An 18726-nucleotide genomic window follows, 5' to 3' on the forward strand; every position below is an offset into this window, starting at 1 on the left:
TGTATCTCTCCCTCCCTGTCTATCGTTACTCCTCTACAGGGGCTGGACCAGCCAGTCCACGTCCAGCGTGCCATCCACGGCCGCTACAGCGCCGCCGCCCTCCACGAGACCCCTCCGCGGCGCCCAGCCGGGCCGGGCGAGGCTGTTGCGCGCGACCTCGCAGTCAAAGTTGATGTCGGCGACGAGGGCCTCCAGGCTCGTGTAGTCCAGCTCCTCGCGGACGAAGCCCAGCAGCAGCAGGCGCATGTGCGAGCCGTAGAAGTCGGCGTCGAAGCGGTGCAGCACGTGCACCTCGGCGCTGCGCACCGTGTTCTTGTAGAAGGGGTTGTACCCGATGGACATGACCATGGGGAAGACGCGGAAGTTGGGCGAGGAGTCGCCGAGGAGCAGCGATGCGTAGCCAAAGTAGACGCCCGACTTGGCCGAGGCGATCCAGGGCGTGGCGGACTCATCAACTGGTAGGTTGGCCGTGGGGATGCCGAGCTGTTGTGGTTTACGTGCCGGTGTGAGAGGAGAGGCGGTTCATGGGAGGGGGGTGACTCACCTCCTTGGAGCCGCGGCCGAAGCCAGAGATGACTTTGCCCTCCATCCTGAGAGGGAAGGGGGGCACAGGGCCTGCGTCGTCGCCGACGACGCTGGGGCGGCCGGCTGACATGATTCTGAGTTTTCTGTCTGTCCAAGAGATCCTGGTTTGCAAAGCGGAGAGGGGTGCGTGCGTGTGTGTGTGTGTGTGTGAACGTTGGCGGTCTTGCGTGCTTTTTAATAGACGTCTCGGGCTAGCTGGGTGATTCGAAGAGTGCGAAATGGAGCACTGTGGCGCTAGACTATAAATATGCACACAGTAGGAATAAAGCGTCGGTGAAACGATAGGCAAGCTGCTGCGAATGAAGGCGTGGTTGTGAGTTGAAGGAGAAGGACGATTTATCTGATAGTTGAGTGAGGGACAGCGTCGTTGAGTCGCGGATCGTTAATGGTGGGGGTGGGGATCAGCATCAGCAGCGGACGCCGATCTGGTGCGAAGGCCGAAGGGTCGCCGCCCACTGTGGCATTGGACATTTGCAAACTACTCACGGTACCTAAATGCAGCATGTGTATATTTCCGTATATTTCGTGTCTGCGGATGCGCCCATGATAATAAGAACATCATCGGTGAATCCATGGGTCGTGAAAATGGTTGTGCGCACAAGAAGGTGGTCAGCATCCATGCCAACGTAGTAGTCCTACACAATGGCTATAGGCATTCTCAATTATAATCCTACACTCATTAAATAAAACATCCCCACAACTTCGAACTGATTCTTGACTGGGCATCCTTTCTCAAAGGGAAAGGGCATTAATAGATGCCTCGAAGCAACCTCCTCGTCCAACCATCCGAAAATGCAACTGGATCAACGGCTGCCTAAGTACGAGAAACGTCATCCATATAGGCGGCATCGGCAGCCTATCCGTAAGAAGTGCGGGTGATGGTACCGGCCTATCCTACTTCGTACAAGCCCGGCCTTGGCTTGAGCCTTGTGGCTTCAAAGGAGCAAGACATACCAATACTAGTACCATCCCGCGCAGTCTGGGGTATATGCAAGGAAGAAACAAAACGCAAAGGGGATAAAAAAGTGGATGCCGTGCCAGCCCAGACATCTGCCTTTCGAACCAACGCGCGAGAGTCAACCCTCCTTTCCTCTCTACTCCTTCTGGCCCTCTGGCTTTGCCTCAGGCTGGCCCAGCTTGATGATCTCGTTCGAGTCGATGACCCAGAACTTGCTGGGCGCCTTGCCCTCCGCCGCCATCTGGGCGGCCTTGACGGTGGCCCTGGCGATGACATCGACCTCCTGACCCAGCATATTCTTGAGGTGCGGAGAGATCTTGCCCAGGCCGCGGTTGAACATCTGGAGCCAGCCCTCGACCGTGCGCGTCTGCTCGCGCTCGCCGAGAATGGTGCCCGGCTTCACGATGACGGCCGTGTCAAAGTCGAGGACCTTGATCGCATCCTCGACGCCATTCTTCATCTGGCAGTAGGGCATGTACGTGTGGCCGGGCCCGCGGGTGCCCGCGGAGGACATGAAGACAAAGGTCTTGGCGCCAGCCTCCTTGGCCGCCTTGGCAATCTCAATGTTGAGGTCGTGGTCGATCTTCCACTGCTCCTGGATGCCACCCGCGGCGGCGCGCGTGGTGCCGACGGAGCTGATGACGACAGAGGCCGGCGGGGTGAGGGTGGCGAGGGCGGGCGCCCACTTGGCCGTGTCGGACTCGATGATGGCATTTAGGGCGGCGCCGGTGGCCTTGGGGGCGCGGCGCGAGATGGTGTGGACGGGCTTCCAGGCGGACTCGGATGCGAGGAGCATTGAGAGGATGTAGGAGCCGGTCAGGCCGGTCGAGCCGAAGGTGGCGACGGACGTGGGGGCCGACATGGTGGATAGCGAATGGGTGCAATCTGAGAGTTTCCTGGGATGGAGCGCGAGAAGAAGACGAGACGATATTGATCTGAAACGGGTAGTTGGCGAGCTTTGGTAAGGTAGGGCGATTAAAGATGATGGGGGGAAGTGGAGAGATCGAGATGTGGCGCAAGAGAAGTAGGTACAGTCGGTGTCTGGCAGTCTGTCACCACATCACGTTCCTCGAGGGAGCTGGCAGTGGAAATTGCCGGTGGATGAGCTCATCGCGAAGGGAGCTCCAGCGGACCCTGTGGTCTCGAACTCCACCATCTCCACCAACAAAATCCGCCCAGAACAGCATCACCCTAGAGGCTCTAGGATGCTCTCACAGGCCTCTGCCAATACGGTGGTACATGGGAACGGAGTGGTCGGGATGGCAAATGACCAACCCAACTTTGATTGTTCATAAGACCGTGACTACGAAGTATAGGCGCTGCCGTCCATAACGAACGCTGCCTCTAATTCCGAGTACGAGCACTACCTGTTATGTTTGATTTCGAGGCCGCCTTTGACTATTTGCCTTACTTACGGGCGCTTCCTTTGATGCTTTTGACTCCAAACGGTACCTCTAGCTTCTAGGGCTATCATAAGAGCTACCTTACCCTCCAATGCCTTTGGTCAGTGGTAAAGCATTGATTTTACTCTGTTCAGGTGGTCTTGATAGGTACTATGTAGCTGTGGCCATTTGCGGTTCAATGTCTGCCATGCTACAACCCCAAGTGCCTGCAGAAAATATGGGGCCGACCGCCGAAGCCCCACCAACGCTGATTGAAGGCTTGACGAAGCCCCGAGCCCCTCCAAGATTGCGGGAGGCTTCCAACTGCTTGCGACGACGCCTCCGCCTATCCACGACCGCGTTGCTCCAAAGACTTCAAACCCCCCCTTACCTATCACCCCGTCGGATCTTCCAAGCATCCCAACTACCCTTATTTTGCCATCGGTGCCCCCCCCTCTTTGTGCCTCCCATCCCCTCGTTTCCCTGGTTCCTCGTTCCCCAGCTGCCCACCATGGCCACCCAGTACGAAGGTTCGTTTGTCGTGCCTATTCCAGTCCCTCGCGCGGAGACCCCAGCTCACCCGATGCCTCAGTCGAGCACAATGTCCAGTTCTCCGAGCCTCGGCGCACGCGCCGCGTCGACATGGCCTCCTTCTTCTCCCTCCTCAACCAGATCAGCGAGCCCTCGGGCACCCAGACGCCGCACCAGAACCCGCACGCCACGCCCACGCCCGTCGACTCGGCCGCCCTCTACCGCATGCTGCAGGACCAGCTCCTGACTCTGCACACCACGGCGCCCACGGCCGACAACCGCGACTTCCTCGAGCAGCTCATCTCGTCGCTCGAGGCCGACATCAACGACCCGCCCACCCACCTCCGCGGCGTCAGCCAGGAGTTTGTCGATACCCTCGACCGCGTCAACCGCAAGAAGCTGCACAAGGACGACGACTGCGCCATATGCAAGGTCCCCTATCTCGAGGACGAGTGGTGCCTCGTCGTCGAGCTGCCCTGCAAGGGGAGGCACCAGTTCGACCTCGAGTGCGTGGGGCCGTGGCTGCGGAGCAAGGGCACGTGTCCCATGTGCCGCGAGGAGATGGGCAAGAAGAAGGAGATAGCTATCGTGGACGACGAGGAGGACGAGGACCCCGACATGCTCTACGCTTGATTGATTACAGAGAGGAGGGTGTACATTATTATGAGCGAGGATGCGTGGCGTCGGGGAGTTCAGAGGCAAGAAAGGCGTGCATGAGGCATTGAAGCATTTGAGCATTTGCAATGACTATCTAGGAAGCACATTATGAGCAACGCTGTAAAGTAAAACATTTCCACGTGGTCATTTCACATCATTTCACATCATCCCTTCGGTTTCAGCCCTCCAGGGATTTCATCGTGTCGACCGTCTTGTGAACCTTGGCCTTGAGTTCCTCACTGCCCGCGTCCTTGCCCAGCGTCTCCAGCCTCTGCCGCCAAAACTGCCACCTCTGGATGCTAAACCCGGGCTCTCCCTCAAAAAGCTTTCCCGGCTTCAGGACCCTCCGGTCAGCATCGCCCAGTTCCTCAGACGTCCGCCCCTTCTCGTACAGCACCTTGCCAGCATGGGCGATCCACTCGTGCGCAACGGCGAGGTAGCCGTCCCGGGCGGCATCGTTCTGGGGCTCGTCCTCAAGGCCCTCCCGCAGGGCCCAGAGGGCAAAGTTGGTCCACGTCGTGACGGAGGCGCCGAGGAGGCGCGCGGCGAAGGAGTTGAGATTGATCCAGGACTGGACGGCGGCCTTGTCCTGCTCGCTGCCGTCGAACTTGGGGGTGACTTGAAAGCGCCCGACTTGTCAGCGAGTTGTTTCAGCTATATATATGTATTGGTTTCCGAAAACTTACAGTTCCAAGCTTCTCTCATGCACGGCGCCAGCATGGACAGATCCCCCCATACGGGAGTGTCGCTCCCCCACACCTTGACGGTGCCCCGGTCCCGAGCTCTCAGCTTGTCGATAGCATGGACGAGGAACTGCTGGCGCGCGTCGTCGTCGGCCGGGACGCGCTTGGCGACCTCGATGTACAGGGTCCACAGGGTCCAGAAGAGCGACTCAGCCTTGTCTTCTGAGGCGTAGCCCGAGGCGTAGAGGTCGTCGACGGAGCGGGCAACGGACTCGGCCGTCTGGGCGGTGGGGGCGGACGCGGCATTGAGGGCCGGGTCGAGGATGTCGATGAGCTGGGCCTCGATCGCGTTGGGCTCCTGGTGCCGGTTGAGGAGGGATTTGACGTCGACGGGCTGGGAGGCCATGGCTTCTGCTTTGTTGAGGGGGGGAGGGCGCCTGTCGCGGGGTATCGAGATGTGACGTCGAGAGGCAATATAGCCACTACGAGCACTATAATGGTGATGGTGGCGGGGAAGGGGGGAAACTCGGCGGCTGGGAGAGGGAGGAGGGAGTCGCCGCAAGATATGGAGATACCGTCTGGCTGGCGAGGCCTGGACAGATCTCAGCCCGTGGCGGGCTGTCCCACCTTTCCAAGGCAGAGGCAGTGCTGCTATCTTGGCTGTGTGGCCGCGTGGGCCGCTTGAAGCGGCAAGAGCTAAGGAGCTCGCGGCCGGCACCTGCGAGATGTGCGTCAGACGGCGGAGTCCGGCTGTTGGAGATTCGGGCGCGGGGGGGAACGAGGGCCAATCATCAGGGCAGATGGGGGGCCATGGTCTTTCTACAGGTAACAAGATGCGCAGGCACTCTTCAATTTTCATCGACCTGACGTACTACTGCTACGTAAGGGCAGCCTGCCATGATTCATCATGCAATCGACATCTTCATGCCCCCGTTGGCGCAGATGACGCTGCCCGTCGTCCACCCGCTCTCCTCGGAGCACAGCATGTCGATGGTGCCCGCAATCTCGCTGGTGAAGCCCGGCCGGCGCCCGCCCATGGAGCCCCGGACGATGTTGTCGAAGCGCTGCGCATCGTCGCCCGCCATGGCCAGCACCGCCTCCTCGCCGTGGTACTCGGCCAGGGGCGCCGCGTCGACGTAGGGCTGGTTGATGCGCCAGAAGGTCTCGCCCGCGCTGGCGTACATGTCGCCCCAGGCGGGACCCGGGTTGACGCAGTTGACCGTCGCCCGCGACGCCAGCTCGCGGCTCCACGTCCGCGTCATGGCCTCCAGCGCCGCCTTGCTGCCCGCGTACACGGCCTGCCCGTGGTACCCGATCGACGACGACACGCTCGACGTGCTGACGATGCGCCCGGACCGGTCTGTCGGTAGGAAGGGCGCCACCGCCTGCGTGAGCAGCAGCGGTGCCAGCACGTTGACGTCGTAGACACGGTTGAACTCGGCGGCGTCGATGGCGCCCCGCTTGGGGTCGTTCATGAACTGGTTGGACGAGACGCCGGCATTGTTGATGAGGATGTCGACCTGGAACTGGGCATCGGCGCCGCTGTAGGACGCGAAGAAGCTGCGTGCGGCGTCGACGATTTTGGCCGCCGCGTCTGCCGGCTTGGAGAGGTCGGCCTGGACGAGACTGCAGTGAATCTTGTGGGCAGCCGTCATTTCCGCGGCCAGCTGCTCCGTGGGCTCCCTGGACGAGTCGGAAGTGTAGGCCAGCACGAGATTGCACCCCTTTGCGCCAAGGCGCCTAGCGACGGCAGCGCCGATGCCTGCGGTCCCGTCAGTCGAGGCTCATGCTAGCTCGCGGGGTGAAAGATGGGGTGATGGCGTGGCATACCTCGCGAGGCGCCGGTCACGATGCCCAGCTTGGAGTCGTACGGGCGAGCCATTATTTTTCGAGTGTTTCAAAGTGAGATGAATCCTGGAGGATGTAAGTATGACGGGAGTCCTTTTTTTCAGACAAGTTGGGCCTTTATTGCCCCCCCTCGGGCCAGCAACATCGTGGGGTTCCTTTGGAGGGGCAGCTGCATGGCCTCTCATCGCCCTCGCCATGGCTGCTTAGTGCAGCTGGTGACTGGAGCGCTTGTTGCGTCTGCCCCTCCTCTCCCTGGGCAGTAATACGTATCATAGGCACTTTTCCAGGCTCCGATGGAAATTGGGACGACCGACTCCCGAGCATCGGAGCGGGGTAAAAATCGGGGGCCCCAGACCGGCCCCGGCGAGACACCCGAAGTGTCTCCAGCATGGCCGGGCCCGATACCGAATCTCCGATCAGCAATCCTCGCGCGCTTGCTGTTATCTATAAACAATATGTATGTCACATTCGTTGATTAGGGGTGGAGTTTATCCTGTGAATTTAATATCGCCAGAGTTAACGATACAATACTTCCCAGGAACAACCATCACTATATCGTCGTATGAGCAAGAGATGTACTTTCATTTTTGAGAATTGTTCTTGACACGCTTGTATTAGAATGCCGTCCTAGACCACAAATCATCCCCATGAATCCACTGTCTATCCCTTTCTCGGTGGCTTCTTGACGCAGACAATGTTCCTCCTGTAGTGACAGCGTGTAAATATTCCCCTCCCATATCCAGGGGCCACACACACTCGACCGTGGTTTCCAATACTATTTGTATACCAGTGGGAATTTCTGTCTTCAGATCGCTTTCAAGTAGAAAGAGAGAAGTGAAGTCTTTCAGCAATCATGTCCCTCCCAGCGGTTTGTTCTTGGGCGCACTGCCGCCAGCACTCGGCCCCCCTTTGTTCACCTCCTTTCCCGGCCCGTTCCCCTTTGACGTCTTCTCGTCACCGTGGGGCTTGCTGATTCCCTGGTTGGCACCACTCGCCTCGAGGGGGTTTACCGAGCGGTTCCCTGCGGCGGCAGCCTTTTTCTCCGCTTCGGGGCTCGTCTTGCGGGGGTTGAAGGCGGCGTCCACGTTGGCAGCGACGTCGTCGTCACTGGCGGATTTGGTGTTCTGCGTCGAGCGCGGCCGCAGTGTCTCGCGGTCCTGTGAATCTTTGTACGGGAAGCGCAGGGCGGTCGTGGCGTGGTAGGGCCGTAGATGTGAGGCTGAGCGGATGGTCTGGGAGGCTACCCCGGTGAAGAGTGTGCGGGTTGGCATGGTAGTATTTGGATTTCAGATGGCTTGGGTGGTATTAGAAATGTTTTGAGACAGAGCAGGTTTCCTTATTCCATTTTATTGTTCTAGGTCCATTTCAACCCCGTTCGCGAGAGACTGAGGTCATCAGTTGGTCATCCTCTACAAGCGATCACGACTTGTGGTTCCTGACGTCATATAGCGTGCCAATAAAGGTATTATGATGGGTCTTCGAGGAAAGACTGAGACAGGATCAGTGATGGGGAAAATGGATTCTAGTAGTAATTGTGATTTCTAAGACTTGGAGGCTGAACCTGGCTGATGAAGTCGTGGGAGTGTACGAGTATTACAGAAAGGGTCCGTGTTAAGCTGCTAGACAAATACTTTGAAATGTCAACGTTGACCTGAGAAGTACACAACATCAAGCCTCACGAAGTTGAAGAAGCGGCATTAAACAAATTAATTGAAACGGACATTACATACTCATGCATTTTGAATTAGATATTACCTGGCCAAAATTGATGTTCACGGTGAACCACTTCGTCTAGTTTTTGCTCGGCTGCTCCCGGGTAGACGTTGAGACGATTCCCAGGTTGGCGGGCTCCGTCCGACTGCGCCCTAAGAGGAAAGTCGGGGTCGCTCGTAAGAAGGCGCTCGTGATGTAACATATCATTCGGTTGCACACGGGGATTTAAGTGAACATTGCGTACGAGTACGACGTCTTCTGGCGGCCCCCCATGATCGTTCCCCGGTTGGCTCGCAGGTGGTGCCAAGCCGAGTCGGATTCACAGGTGGCATCTTGGGATCGGGAAAGTACGAGATGCTAATGTGATCCCAGCTTTCAGCCAACAAGGGGCCTGTTCCACATGTGTTTCAAGTTGCACAGACGTGGCGACAGAACAAAGTAGGATCCGAGTCGCTAACCGTCATAGGCGGTGGGTGATCCAGCCTGCCGATCGGTACATGTTCTAGGAACCAGCACTGGAGTATCTTTCTCGTCTGGGCACCGCCAGGCCAGTCTGGCAAAGGCAATGGAGTAAGCAGATGCCAAAGAACAAGACGCGGAAATGAGAAGGCCAAATTCAGAGATCCTGCATCCAGCGTTGGATGCCGCATAGGTAATCAAATAGACGACGACCTGCAATCTCGAATCACCACAAATACATGTAGGTTATGTACGAAGTACAGCACCAGGAGCCTGGATGGCGCTTCCAGAACGATTCGGTGCGTGCGACACAACCACGCCAGCGGAAAGTCGTCACCAGGGACTGATCCGCATCTCAACCAGGCTAGAGTGTAGAATCAGAGGTCCGTATTCTAAAAAGAAAAGCAGAGAAAAAAACAAAAACCCTCTGGCTGCCAAGAGCACTGTACGGAATACCCGTTCTCGTGGCCGCACCACCTCGTAATAATAATATTATTAAGGTCGACTGGACTCTGCGCCGGGCGGCCGGCGGTCGGAGCATGGTATCCGGTCTCAACGGGATTGGCGCTGTGTTGATGCATTACTAGCTGTCATGGGCCTCATGGCGTCCGAAACCGAGTAAGCTGAGAAGCTCCCGAGTTCCTGGCGAATGATCCAGGGTTTGATCTGCAAAGTGAGCTGTCACTCCTTCGGCTGCAATGCAATGTTTGATTGTTGTTTGCCTGTCAGGGAGGTGGTCCAGTGTCAAGCCGCGAGGCGGAAGCGGCGCAGACGGCTAGATGCAGATGCAGATCAGATGCGAATAATAACGAGTGCGTGCGACCCGGGCGCAAACTGACGGCGAGTTGAAGCAGCAAGAAGCAAGAAGCAAGAAGAAGCAGTATTTGAAGTCGGACAGGACCTCCAGTGGCCCCTGCCTCCATGCCTGCCCATCATGGGGCCCAGCGGCCGCTAGTTGGTCGCCTACGCCACCTGAGCAGCCTCTAGCGAACCGCGTGACCGCCTCTCAGCAGCCCTGTCCTGTGTGTGCGTGCGTGTGTGTTCAGTGCCATGGATTGCTGGCGCCCTGAATCCCGTCTGCAGTCTAATAACTAGTGGTGCCGGTTCCCAACGCCTGGTTCGCTGTCTACACGTGGGAATTGGGAAGCGTCAGCATGCAAGGAACTCATGTATGTGACCACTGACGAGACTTGTGCCAAATTGTCGAACCAACAAGAAATCGACATCTCTGATCTCACGTGGGAGGGGCCCGACACCCAGGGTCCAGAACCAAAAATGGCGACCACGCCAGGATCCGATTAAATGCTCCTGAATCACTGATATGTATGTGCAAGACATATCTATCTGTTACGTGGTCGGTAATATGGCTGGACACCTGAGCGTGGCGCATCGTGCGATGCCGGCTGCCTTATTATCGTAATTACCTATCCGTCTGTACTCGTGCACTACCTAATCGAGGCCGCTGACCGAAACGCGGCTGGTTGCTGGCTGTGGTGGCGGTAGGCGGCAGGCGGCACAGGCCAAGGAACCAAGGGATTCTTCGTCCGAGGCGCTACTCGTACGGATACCGCCGTCGACGCCGCTGTTGAGCGTTGACGCTATCGTCAATATCACTGATGTACGCTGTATTAGTCGGCGTTGGCGTCAGATGTCTTGACCAGGAGAGACACGACGCATGGAGCCCATTCTTGCAGTGTCTTGATGCAATGAGGCGGTGCAGATTGCTCGCCGCTGTCCCAATCTGACTCTGAAGCACGCACGCAGAACGGATTCCCGACGCATGTCGGCCGTCTGCAGCCCCCTCCGTCACCTTGCTGCTTCTTTGCCTGGTCCTATCGTGGCCTGGCCTCCTGGCGTAGCTGTTAGGCTCTGTGCCCCTGCGACCCCTTGCCCCTATTGTCCAAGTCCGAGTACAGTACGGATACTCCGTACATACCCTTACATGACTATTTTCTCCGTGTCTGGCTTTGGGGACTCGTGAGGCGTGCCCTGTACTGTGTCCATTGGTCATCTCCTTTTTTTCATTTGACCGTGTCAGGGTTTGGAGCGGCGATCGCCCCATTGCTCACGAACTGGTCAGATCACCAGTCCACCGCCACCAGCTAATAGTAAGCCACCCGTGCGAATAGACTTGCACTACTAACGGGGCCATACCCAGCATTGAGGTGTCGTCTACTCCGTAGTGCAGAGTCGGGATAGGACTATTTGTACCAGGCGGGTACCCCGTACTACCGGGTAATACGAGCACCACTCGCAGTACGCTTGAGGTGTCGCTGAGCTTCTGGAGCTCCCGCGACCGCCCAGCCAGACTTGAAGGCCTAGACAGTCTGGCGCTGACCCTTCCATCCTACCGGGCCTCCGCCCTGGACCCCACACCCCCAATCCACTGATTCCACTTGCCCACTCCACTGCACTGACCAGTGACCCCCATTTGCCCGTTAGTGCTGCTAAGGTAGGGACTACCGAGTACTTCGTACCTATCAATCCTCTCACTGTCACGGCCTGCATGTTTGCATGCCTCTGCGTTTCGCCGTTTACATAGTACCAAGGAGCAAACCCCCGTCTTCTCCATCTCTCCTCATCTACCCGCGGCCTTTCCCTCTTCTCCTTCTTCACGCCGTTCTCCAGGCCTCGACCTCCAATTACTCTCGGCCGGTCCCCCACCTCTGGCCATCTGCCTGGCCTCTCCGACTCCAAGGTCAACCAACGAGCCACCCTGGGAGCCTTGCTTGGCCCATTCATTAAAAACCCCCATCCAGCCCTGCGAGCTTTCGACCGCCAAACCCCCGATTCGACATCCGACCGTATCCGTATCCGTACAAACGCCCCTTGCCGAGCCTCCTGTTCACTCCATTTCAGCATCCATCCCATCTTCTTCGCATTTCACTGCACCGCCGTCGTCCCCCCGACACCAGACCTGAGCTTACAATCTGCAATCTGGAAACCCGCAATCGCACCTCGGAGACGGAGACTAGACGGCCCAGGAGCAGATTTCGGCACTTTAGCGACTCCACCTACCGCCTCGAGCTCCAGAACGCAGAAAAACCGCCGCCTGCCCCCCAGCATGGTGCTCTGCTGTCGCTGTCCTCGTTCACGATAATTCTGCGTCGCCCGTCAACCCTCAATCCACATCATGGGGAACGGCCAGGGGAAGCCTATCGACTTCAACGGTGATGGTAAGTCGCCTCGCCCCTTTCAACCAACCCCTGTCGATCATGCTATGGACGCCATCGCGTGTCGACTCGAGACGATGGGGCGGGCCTTGCGATTGATGATGGCTCGTATTCCCACGTGTCTGGCACATGGCGCCCTGGGCTCGCCGTAACATGTCGCGTCCTTCCCCGCACGGGTCTTTCGCCGGCGGCTCATCCGAGCGAGAGCGTATACGCGTGACATGGAGTATACACCGCAGGAAGCTGACCTCTTTTCTCAGTGAACCTCAATCACTTCCGCCTGCTGCGGGTCGTTGGCCGAGGCGCCTTCGGCAAAGTGCGCATTGTCGAGCGCAAGGACACCGGCTTGTCCTTTGCCCTCAAGTACATCCGCAAGGATGAAGGTGAGCGGCTCTGCTTAGGCATTGATCCGGCGGAAGAGACTGACTGACACGGCAACTCGTACAGTTGTAAGATCCGAGAGCGTACGGAACATCATTCGCGAGCGCCGCATGCTCGAGCATGTCAACCATCCATTTATCTGCAATCTGCGTTACAGCTTTCAGGATATCGAATACATGTATGGCCGCGTCCCTTCCCGCGACCCTGACGATTGCACCGAATGCTCACAATCCAGTGCAGGTACCTCGTGGTGGATCTGATGACAGGCGGCGACTTGCGATTTCACATCTCGAGAAAAACGTTTACCGAAGAGGCGGTCCGGTTCTGGGTGGCTGAGCTAGGATGTGCCCTGCGGTATATACACGGCCAGAACATCATCCACCGAGATGTAAAGCCCGACAATGTGCTCCTTGACGCTGATGGCCATGTCCATTTAACAGATTTTGTAAGTGTGACAGATGACCTCAACTCTCCATTAGTGGCACTAACATGGACCAGAACGTTGCGTCTGATATAATCCCCGGCAAGGTCCTCTCGAGTAAATCGGGAACCCTGGCCTACCTTGCTCCCGAGGTTTATGCCGGCAAAGGTTACGACGTGTGTGCAGACTGGTGGTCGTTAGGTGTCTTATTCTACGAGTGTATTTACAACAAGGTTTGTCCATCGGATTTGGGCGCGGTGGTTTTCGTGCAAGCATTAAACTAACTCACTCCAGCGACCCTTTGAAGGAAACTCCGAGAGCTCGTTGAGCCAACAGGTCCGAGCCGCGAACCCGAAGTATCCAATCACACAACCGCCGGTGTCCCTGGGCTGTCTGTACGCTATCGGCGCAGCCCTGGATCCGAACCCTCAGAAGCGCATGGGGTCTACTTGGGAAAGCTTCATCTACAACGACTTTTTCAGGATCTTCAACTTTGAACTGCTCGAGCGAAAACAGATCGAGCCTGTCTTCGTTCCCTCCTCCGAGAAGACCAATTTCGACGCGACGTACGACCTGGAGGAACTGCTGTTGGAGGAGGCTCCGCTGGAGGCACGCGCAAGGCGTCAGAAGCCTAGGGAGAAGCTAAAAGATGATGCCACGGAAAAAGAAATACGGGAGGATGGGCTTTACAAGACCATTGAGAACGAATTCCGTCCGTTTGATTACACCTTGGCCGCGTATAAGAAGTAGGTTTGCTCTCTATAATATAGTGGGGTCGACAATGGCTAACAGTTGCAGGATCACGGAAGGCGAAGGACTAGGAGAGGAGCTTCAGCACGAGAAGACACATGACTCGGGCCATCAAACGCTGATGACGACGGACTCCCACCCCACACATGCTCTTACTGCCGCCCAGCAAGAAGCATACTCGCCTGTCGAACATAGGTCAGGAGTGGACGGCAAACCTATCCGACCCAACCGCCCTGCACCCCCGCTACCAACGGCTTATCAGACCGACTACACACGGAAGTCGACAAGGTCAACTAATCGCGTTACCAGCCCCACAGGAGGTGTGCAGGTGACGCTGGACGGCGGTGGTAGCTGGTCCGAACTGGCTCGACAGGATGCCACCCTGCCAACCGACGCCAACACGGCAGCTGACGATAAGGGTGAAGGGTCTGGCGGCATGTTTGGGTTCTTGAAGGGCAAGAAGGGACGGAATCACAGCCCTCGCCCCAAGGAGAGGGGTGTTCTCGGCAAGGAGGGCGCTAGAGTTGTCATCGGCTAAGAGTGGGCAGAGCAGTGCGTCGTTTGAGGTCTTGGATCGATACCCATATGAAGGATTTACGAAGACATGCATCTTTTTTCGAACAACAGGCGACAAAGCGGGCTGACTGATTTGGCTCGGGCAAGCTGCCCGCCCTACCGCTCAACATTGTTGTCTTTCAGACGAACCATCCAGCCGGCAGTTGGGCTGCCGAGCGTGCTCCACAGGGCGTATATGCGTGGATACGCGGAGCGAGAAGGGCCTCTGTCTATCGTTTCTGCTAGACGGATATGAAGGCCCTCACGGTGCCGACAAGCCTGTGCCAGGATGAGGCTGGGATACCCAGCTGCTTGTGCGTCTGTTTTAATGGGTCTATTTCCCTCCATGTTTCCCGCCCGGTGTCTCTCTTCACCGTGTTTCGCACGACCGGCAAGCGCCGGGAAGCACACACTTATATATATTGTATCCCCTCTTGCAAATGTATTCTAGTTAAGAGGATATATGCGTTTACTACATTGGCCTGGTGTGTTATGTTGGGGCTTTCAATTTTTTTTTTTTTTTGCATGATGGCAGAGCTAAAGGAGCGAGCATTGGAGATGGCAGTTACGGAGATATATGCTCTCCTTATCGGGATTCCCGCTGTATCTGCCTGGCAAGACGGCTTTGGTAGTTTGGGAGCCCAAGTATGTAGCCAGGTAGAGTTAAAAACAGTTAATTGGTATATCCAGCTTGAGAGAATGGGGATTCGATTCGGAAGTGAATTCAATTACAAGGGACTCCGTTCAACTCGTCCACAACACCTGCCCGCTTGCACCCTTCCTCATAACCACGCTCGAACCCTCCTCGCAACTGTCATCATCACCCCTGGATCTCTCGCCTCGTCCTGATCACCGGTCACCTTGTTCGTCACACTCGTTCCGCATCGCTCCATATACTGTAAATCCTTGCCCAAAGCAAGTTCAAAAGAAGAGCAAGTAAAAGAAATAAAGAGAAAAGCACAAAAAGACGACCCATGGCATGAGCTATCTCCGTAGATTTGGCTTCGGAGCCATGGTTTGTTTTGTTTGTGTTGCAGAATAATGAGTGGCTGTAAGGGGCTGCTTTACCCCCCCCGATACACCCACCGCCATGCTGCGGAATTGACAACGCCGAGTTTCCGTTTGGTTATGTTTTTTTGGCGCCTGTGTTGCCGGCTCCCCCCCCATCCCAATTCTCAAAGTACAAGTACAGCCTGACGCCGTTTGATCAAGTGCCCCGGATGAATGTTGCTAAGTAAATCAAAAGAGAGCAGGTTATAGATTTCTCTAGAACATGCCCTTGCTGTTGTTTGACTTGGCGTCGCGGTTGATCTCGATGCCGAGTGAGGAGGCGACGCAGTCTGAGGACACATCCTTGCCCATGTACTTCTTTAGGATGGTGTCGAAGTCCTGCTCGCCCACCATGGGCCCAGTGCCGGAGCACTTGGCCTTCTTGGTGAGTTCTGAACAGAGACCATCCAGGTCGAACTCGCCGTTTTGGGCCTTGGGGCATTCTTGTAGCCTCTCCCTATTGTCAATGGTAAGCATTTTGTGTTTACTAGCTGACCATGATTGTATCACGTACCATATCTTGTTGCAGTTCATACTCTCCTTCTTTGGTGCCAGCGCGTCGTCGAAATCATTCTTCTGAGCATCGATCTCCTCGATGAGATTCTTCTTGTGGTGCTCCGTTGTCGTCTTGCTGAAATTGGGACTCGGGGCGACGTTGTACGGAGTGAAGAAATCGGCGTCGAGGGCATCGTTGAAGAACTCGTCGAAGGATGGGTTGGATAGCACATTCTCCTGGGGTTCACGGTATTCACCAAAGAGCTGAGGATCAAAGCTGCCTCCATGCTGCTGAGCAAGCCAATCGAAATTGGAGTTGGTGCCAAAGTCGATGTTGGCGAACTGCGCGAACGGCTCTGACGACTGTGTAGGCTGCTCCTCACCAATGGTCGTCATGGTATCGATAGGTTTTGAACCCATGGGCGACTGTGTGAAAGGCTCAGGCGACGTTCCACAGGACGAGCTGGGGCCTGTATTGGAATGTGACGATGCCGATGGTGAGCTGTAGTTGCCTGATTCAAGGCTACCTCTGGATCCATTGGCCGTGGAGCTCGTCATGGAAGGTGTGAACATGCCTGCAAGTGTGGCAAAGTCATCCTTCAACGGAGCATCCTGGGTAGTTTGCTGGAAGCTGGGTGGCGATTTCTTGCCATTTGTTTGGCTTGTGGTTGGACTGGGGGTCTGCTGATGAGGGCTTATCGGCTGAGAGGCAGATCTCTGGGTTTGGCTCTGCGGAGGTCCGGGTAGGGAGCCAAACTTGGGGAAGTTGAAGTGGAAATTGACATCGTTGAGGCTCTTGACGGCGGGATTTCCGAATGGTACCTTCTCCCGAAGAACGGGGTTCGGGTTGGCTATCACAGAGAGCTTCTGTTTGTACTGGTTGAGCTCAGAGGTCATCTGGTCGACCTGGGCACGCAGCTTGGTGTTCTCGTGGTTGGCGGCCTCCGATGCCTTTGTGAGCTCCTCGACCTTGGTTTCCAAGTTCTTCAGATGCTGCTCCTTTCGCTCTCTGAAAGCCCGCTGAGCGGCTCGGTTCTGCGCCTTGCGCTTCTGAATTTCGCAGCATTAGCCAAGCACACGAGAAGGGGTGTGCAAGCAAGGGGGGATATCGACGTACAGAACTGGGCTCAGATGTGAGGGGCTTTCGCCCAGGTTTCTTGGGCACCTTGTCGGTGCTCTCCCGGCGCTTCGAATCATTGCCTTCATCATCGTCATCTGGGTGACTCCTTTTCTCGATGCCATCGGCTTCTGAAGACTCTGACTTGACTGTCTCAGGAAGATCGCCGATCATCTTGGACTGGTCGTCGATGAGGGAGAAGTCGAAACTTGAATCGCCCACGTCATCGTAGTTGTAGTTGTCTAGATAGGGGCTCTCCTGGAAGCCGGAGGCACCGCTGTCCTGCATGGGAGAGGTCTCAAATGAGTTAGGGGAGAGAGCGAGGCTGGGACGATCGGAAGAGGAGCCGGAGGCCTGGGGTCTGTTGGAGTTGAGGGCGGCGAAGAGCAGGCTCTGTTGCTGCGGGGTCAAGAGGAAGTTGGGTGGCAATGTCCCACCGCTGCCAGCAGAAGCCATCGCAGGTTAGGGGTCCGGGTGATGATACAGCAGAAGACGAGGGTGTTGATTATGAATACAACAGGTTTGGCGTCAGATCCCAGGCAGGTTGGGTCGATGACGGAGGCTCGGAGATAAGTCACAGACAGGGTCAGACGTCAGACCCTGCGCCGAAGTGGCTGCGGGCGCGGGCGAGGGAGGTGGCGCAAGGGATGAGGACTCCGAGTATTTGAGGATGTAGATGTCGCCGTGCTTCATTCGCAGCGGGCTGGCGATAGAGGAGGCACCGGTGCTGGCTGGTGGTTGGCCAGGCGAGGTTCCCGGGGTTCTTGGTCAGCGTCTTTCCGTGAACCTCTGGATGGATCGCTGGCTGATCGCTGGCTGGATCGAGGTGGGGTAGAGAGATGGGCAGCAGAAAAGGCCGTCGATGTCGGAGCCAAGTGTTCTAGCAGATTCCGTGTCTGGTCGTAAGGCTAGTCGCAGGGCAAGCAGATTCACAATGAGGTTCACCAAGGAGGTGGCTGGTTGGAAGATTGTTTGGCGTGGACTGCGCAGACAGGTGGAATGGTATGAGAGGTGAATTTGTCAGCTGTCAGCAACTGGCGCGAGGCGACAGATCGAACCACCTAAAAATGGGAAGCCTTGCAAATGCTGGGTGCGGGGCCTCCACCCGTCGAGAAATCACAGTCGATTGGGGGGTCATTCTCGCCGCTTGGCGGGGGTCCTGGGGGAGCCTGCCAATGGTACCAACGGCAACGATGCACCGCTGGAGCCAAAACCCGTTCGTTGAGAGTCTGGAAACACGGAGAATCGCAGGCAAAGAGGCCTTTGTGCCATTGGCCAGCGGACGCACATGATATCGGCATCACCGGGTCCTTGGGAAACTTCCAGCACGCAACACGGCCCGGCCACGCATTAATTGTCATGCCACGCCCTTCGGCTCCCGCCTTTTCGGGGCTCCTCTCGCCAATCCACAGACACCGCTGTTGCTAGCTAGCTATCTAAGTATCGTGGATCTCGCCTTTTGAACAGATAACGCACTCTGCCCGGCCCTGACGGCACTGGTCGGTCGTCCGCCCCTGCACTGCAGCGGTCCCCTTGCATGCGCGTCCATTTTCTGCCAGCTACATAATAGATGACTCACTATGGAGTATTAATTTGATCCTCGCCTGTTTGTTCGTCCCCGGCCAGTTTGGTATCTTGGACTCTCTCTCGCATCCAGCGGCTAACAGCCAGCTGCGCCACACCTCGGCTCTGGCCCGTCGGCTCTGCTCCTATTATTCGAATCCCGCGGCGTTGATGCATTTAGCCAATCTGTAACTGTTCCGCGATGCGAAGCTTGTTTCACACATTGATATTTCGTACCCAGCTCCTTATCAAATCTTTTCAGGTACTACCTCCCAACCTGTCCAGGTATAGCGCGGCACATGGCCCGGAACCGTGCTCCGAATCACCCCCGGGTCTCTTGTTTTTACAATGTAATGGTACTCGCACGGCTCGGACGCCGCCTATATAGACTGGACCATCTCGGAG

The 18726-nt window shown here is 56.7% G+C and overlaps 8 protein-coding genes across 8 annotated transcripts; 2 read left to right on the forward strand and 6 right to left on the reverse strand.

Annotated features, from left to right (window-relative positions):
* Positions 1-33: 33 nt before the first annotated feature.
* FMN1 (riboflavin kinase) lies at positions 34-655 on the reverse strand (the record flags this gene model as incomplete). Its single annotated transcript, XM_083191400.1, has 2 exons — positions 34-483; positions 545-655. The coding sequence occupies 2 exons, from the start codon at positions 653-655 to the stop codon at positions 34-36; spliced, it is 561 nt and encodes a 186-aa protein (XP_083052614.1).
* A 1024-nt stretch (positions 656-1679) lies between these two features.
* Positions 1680-2405, reverse strand: FMP52 (uncharacterized protein; the record flags this gene model as incomplete). The annotated part of the gene is made up of 1 exon (XM_083191401.1): positions 1680-2405. The coding sequence occupies one exon, from the start codon at positions 2403-2405 to the stop codon at positions 1680-1682; it is 726 nt and encodes a 241-aa protein (XP_083052615.1).
* A 1031-nt stretch (positions 2406-3436) lies between these two features.
* On the forward strand, positions 3437-4089 carry ACO1O0_001923 (uncharacterized protein; the record flags this gene model as incomplete). Its single annotated transcript, XM_083191402.1, has 2 exons — positions 3437-3455; positions 3518-4089. The coding sequence occupies 2 exons, from the start codon at positions 3437-3439 to the stop codon at positions 4087-4089; spliced, it is 591 nt and encodes a 196-aa protein (XP_083052616.1).
* Positions 4090-4291: 202 nt separating this feature from the next.
* Positions 4292-5202, reverse strand: ACO1O0_001924 (DUF3632 domain-containing protein; the record flags this gene model as incomplete). Its single annotated transcript, XM_083191403.1, has 2 exons — positions 4292-4746; positions 4800-5202. 2 exons carry the CDS (start codon positions 5200-5202, stop codon positions 4292-4294), a joined length of 858 nt encoding a protein of 285 aa, XP_083052617.1.
* A 499-nt stretch (positions 5203-5701) lies between these two features.
* LXR4 (SDR family NAD(P)-dependent oxidoreductase) lies at positions 5702-6678 on the reverse strand (the record flags this gene model as incomplete). The annotated part of the gene is made up of 2 exons (XM_083191404.1): positions 5702-6558; positions 6627-6678. The coding sequence occupies 2 exons, from the start codon at positions 6676-6678 to the stop codon at positions 5702-5704; spliced, it is 909 nt and encodes a 302-aa protein (XP_083052618.1).
* Positions 6679-7495: 817 nt separating this feature from the next.
* ACO1O0_001926 (uncharacterized protein) lies at positions 7496-7915 on the reverse strand (the record flags this gene model as incomplete). Its single annotated transcript, XM_083191405.1, has 1 exon — positions 7496-7915. The coding sequence occupies one exon, from the start codon at positions 7913-7915 to the stop codon at positions 7496-7498; it is 420 nt and encodes a 139-aa protein (XP_083052619.1).
* Positions 7916-11949: 4034 nt separating this feature from the next.
* PKC1_1 (kinase-like domain-containing protein) lies at positions 11950-14079 on the forward strand (the record flags this gene model as incomplete). Its single annotated transcript, XM_083191406.1, has 7 exons — positions 11950-11992; positions 12250-12372; positions 12437-12548; positions 12611-12815; positions 12869-12967; positions 13086-13537; positions 13590-14079. 7 exons carry the CDS (start codon positions 11950-11952, stop codon positions 14077-14079), a joined length of 1524 nt encoding a protein of 507 aa, XP_083052620.1.
* A 1283-nt stretch (positions 14080-15362) lies between these two features.
* Positions 15363-17214, reverse strand: YAP1 (bZIP transcription factor; the record flags this gene model as incomplete). The annotated part of the gene is made up of 2 exons (XM_083191407.1): positions 15363-16691; positions 16759-17214. The coding sequence occupies 2 exons, from the start codon at positions 17212-17214 to the stop codon at positions 15363-15365; spliced, it is 1785 nt and encodes a 594-aa protein (XP_083052621.1).
* Between the last annotated feature and the right edge of the window lie 1512 nt (positions 17215-18726).

Source organism: Amphichorda felina (assembly GCF_050947745.1).
Source record: "Amphichorda felina strain 45539 chromosome Unknown scaffold_2, whole genome shotgun sequence".
Classification (NCBI taxonomy): domain Eukaryota; kingdom Fungi; phylum Ascomycota; class Sordariomycetes; order Hypocreales; family Bionectriaceae; genus Amphichorda; species Amphichorda felina.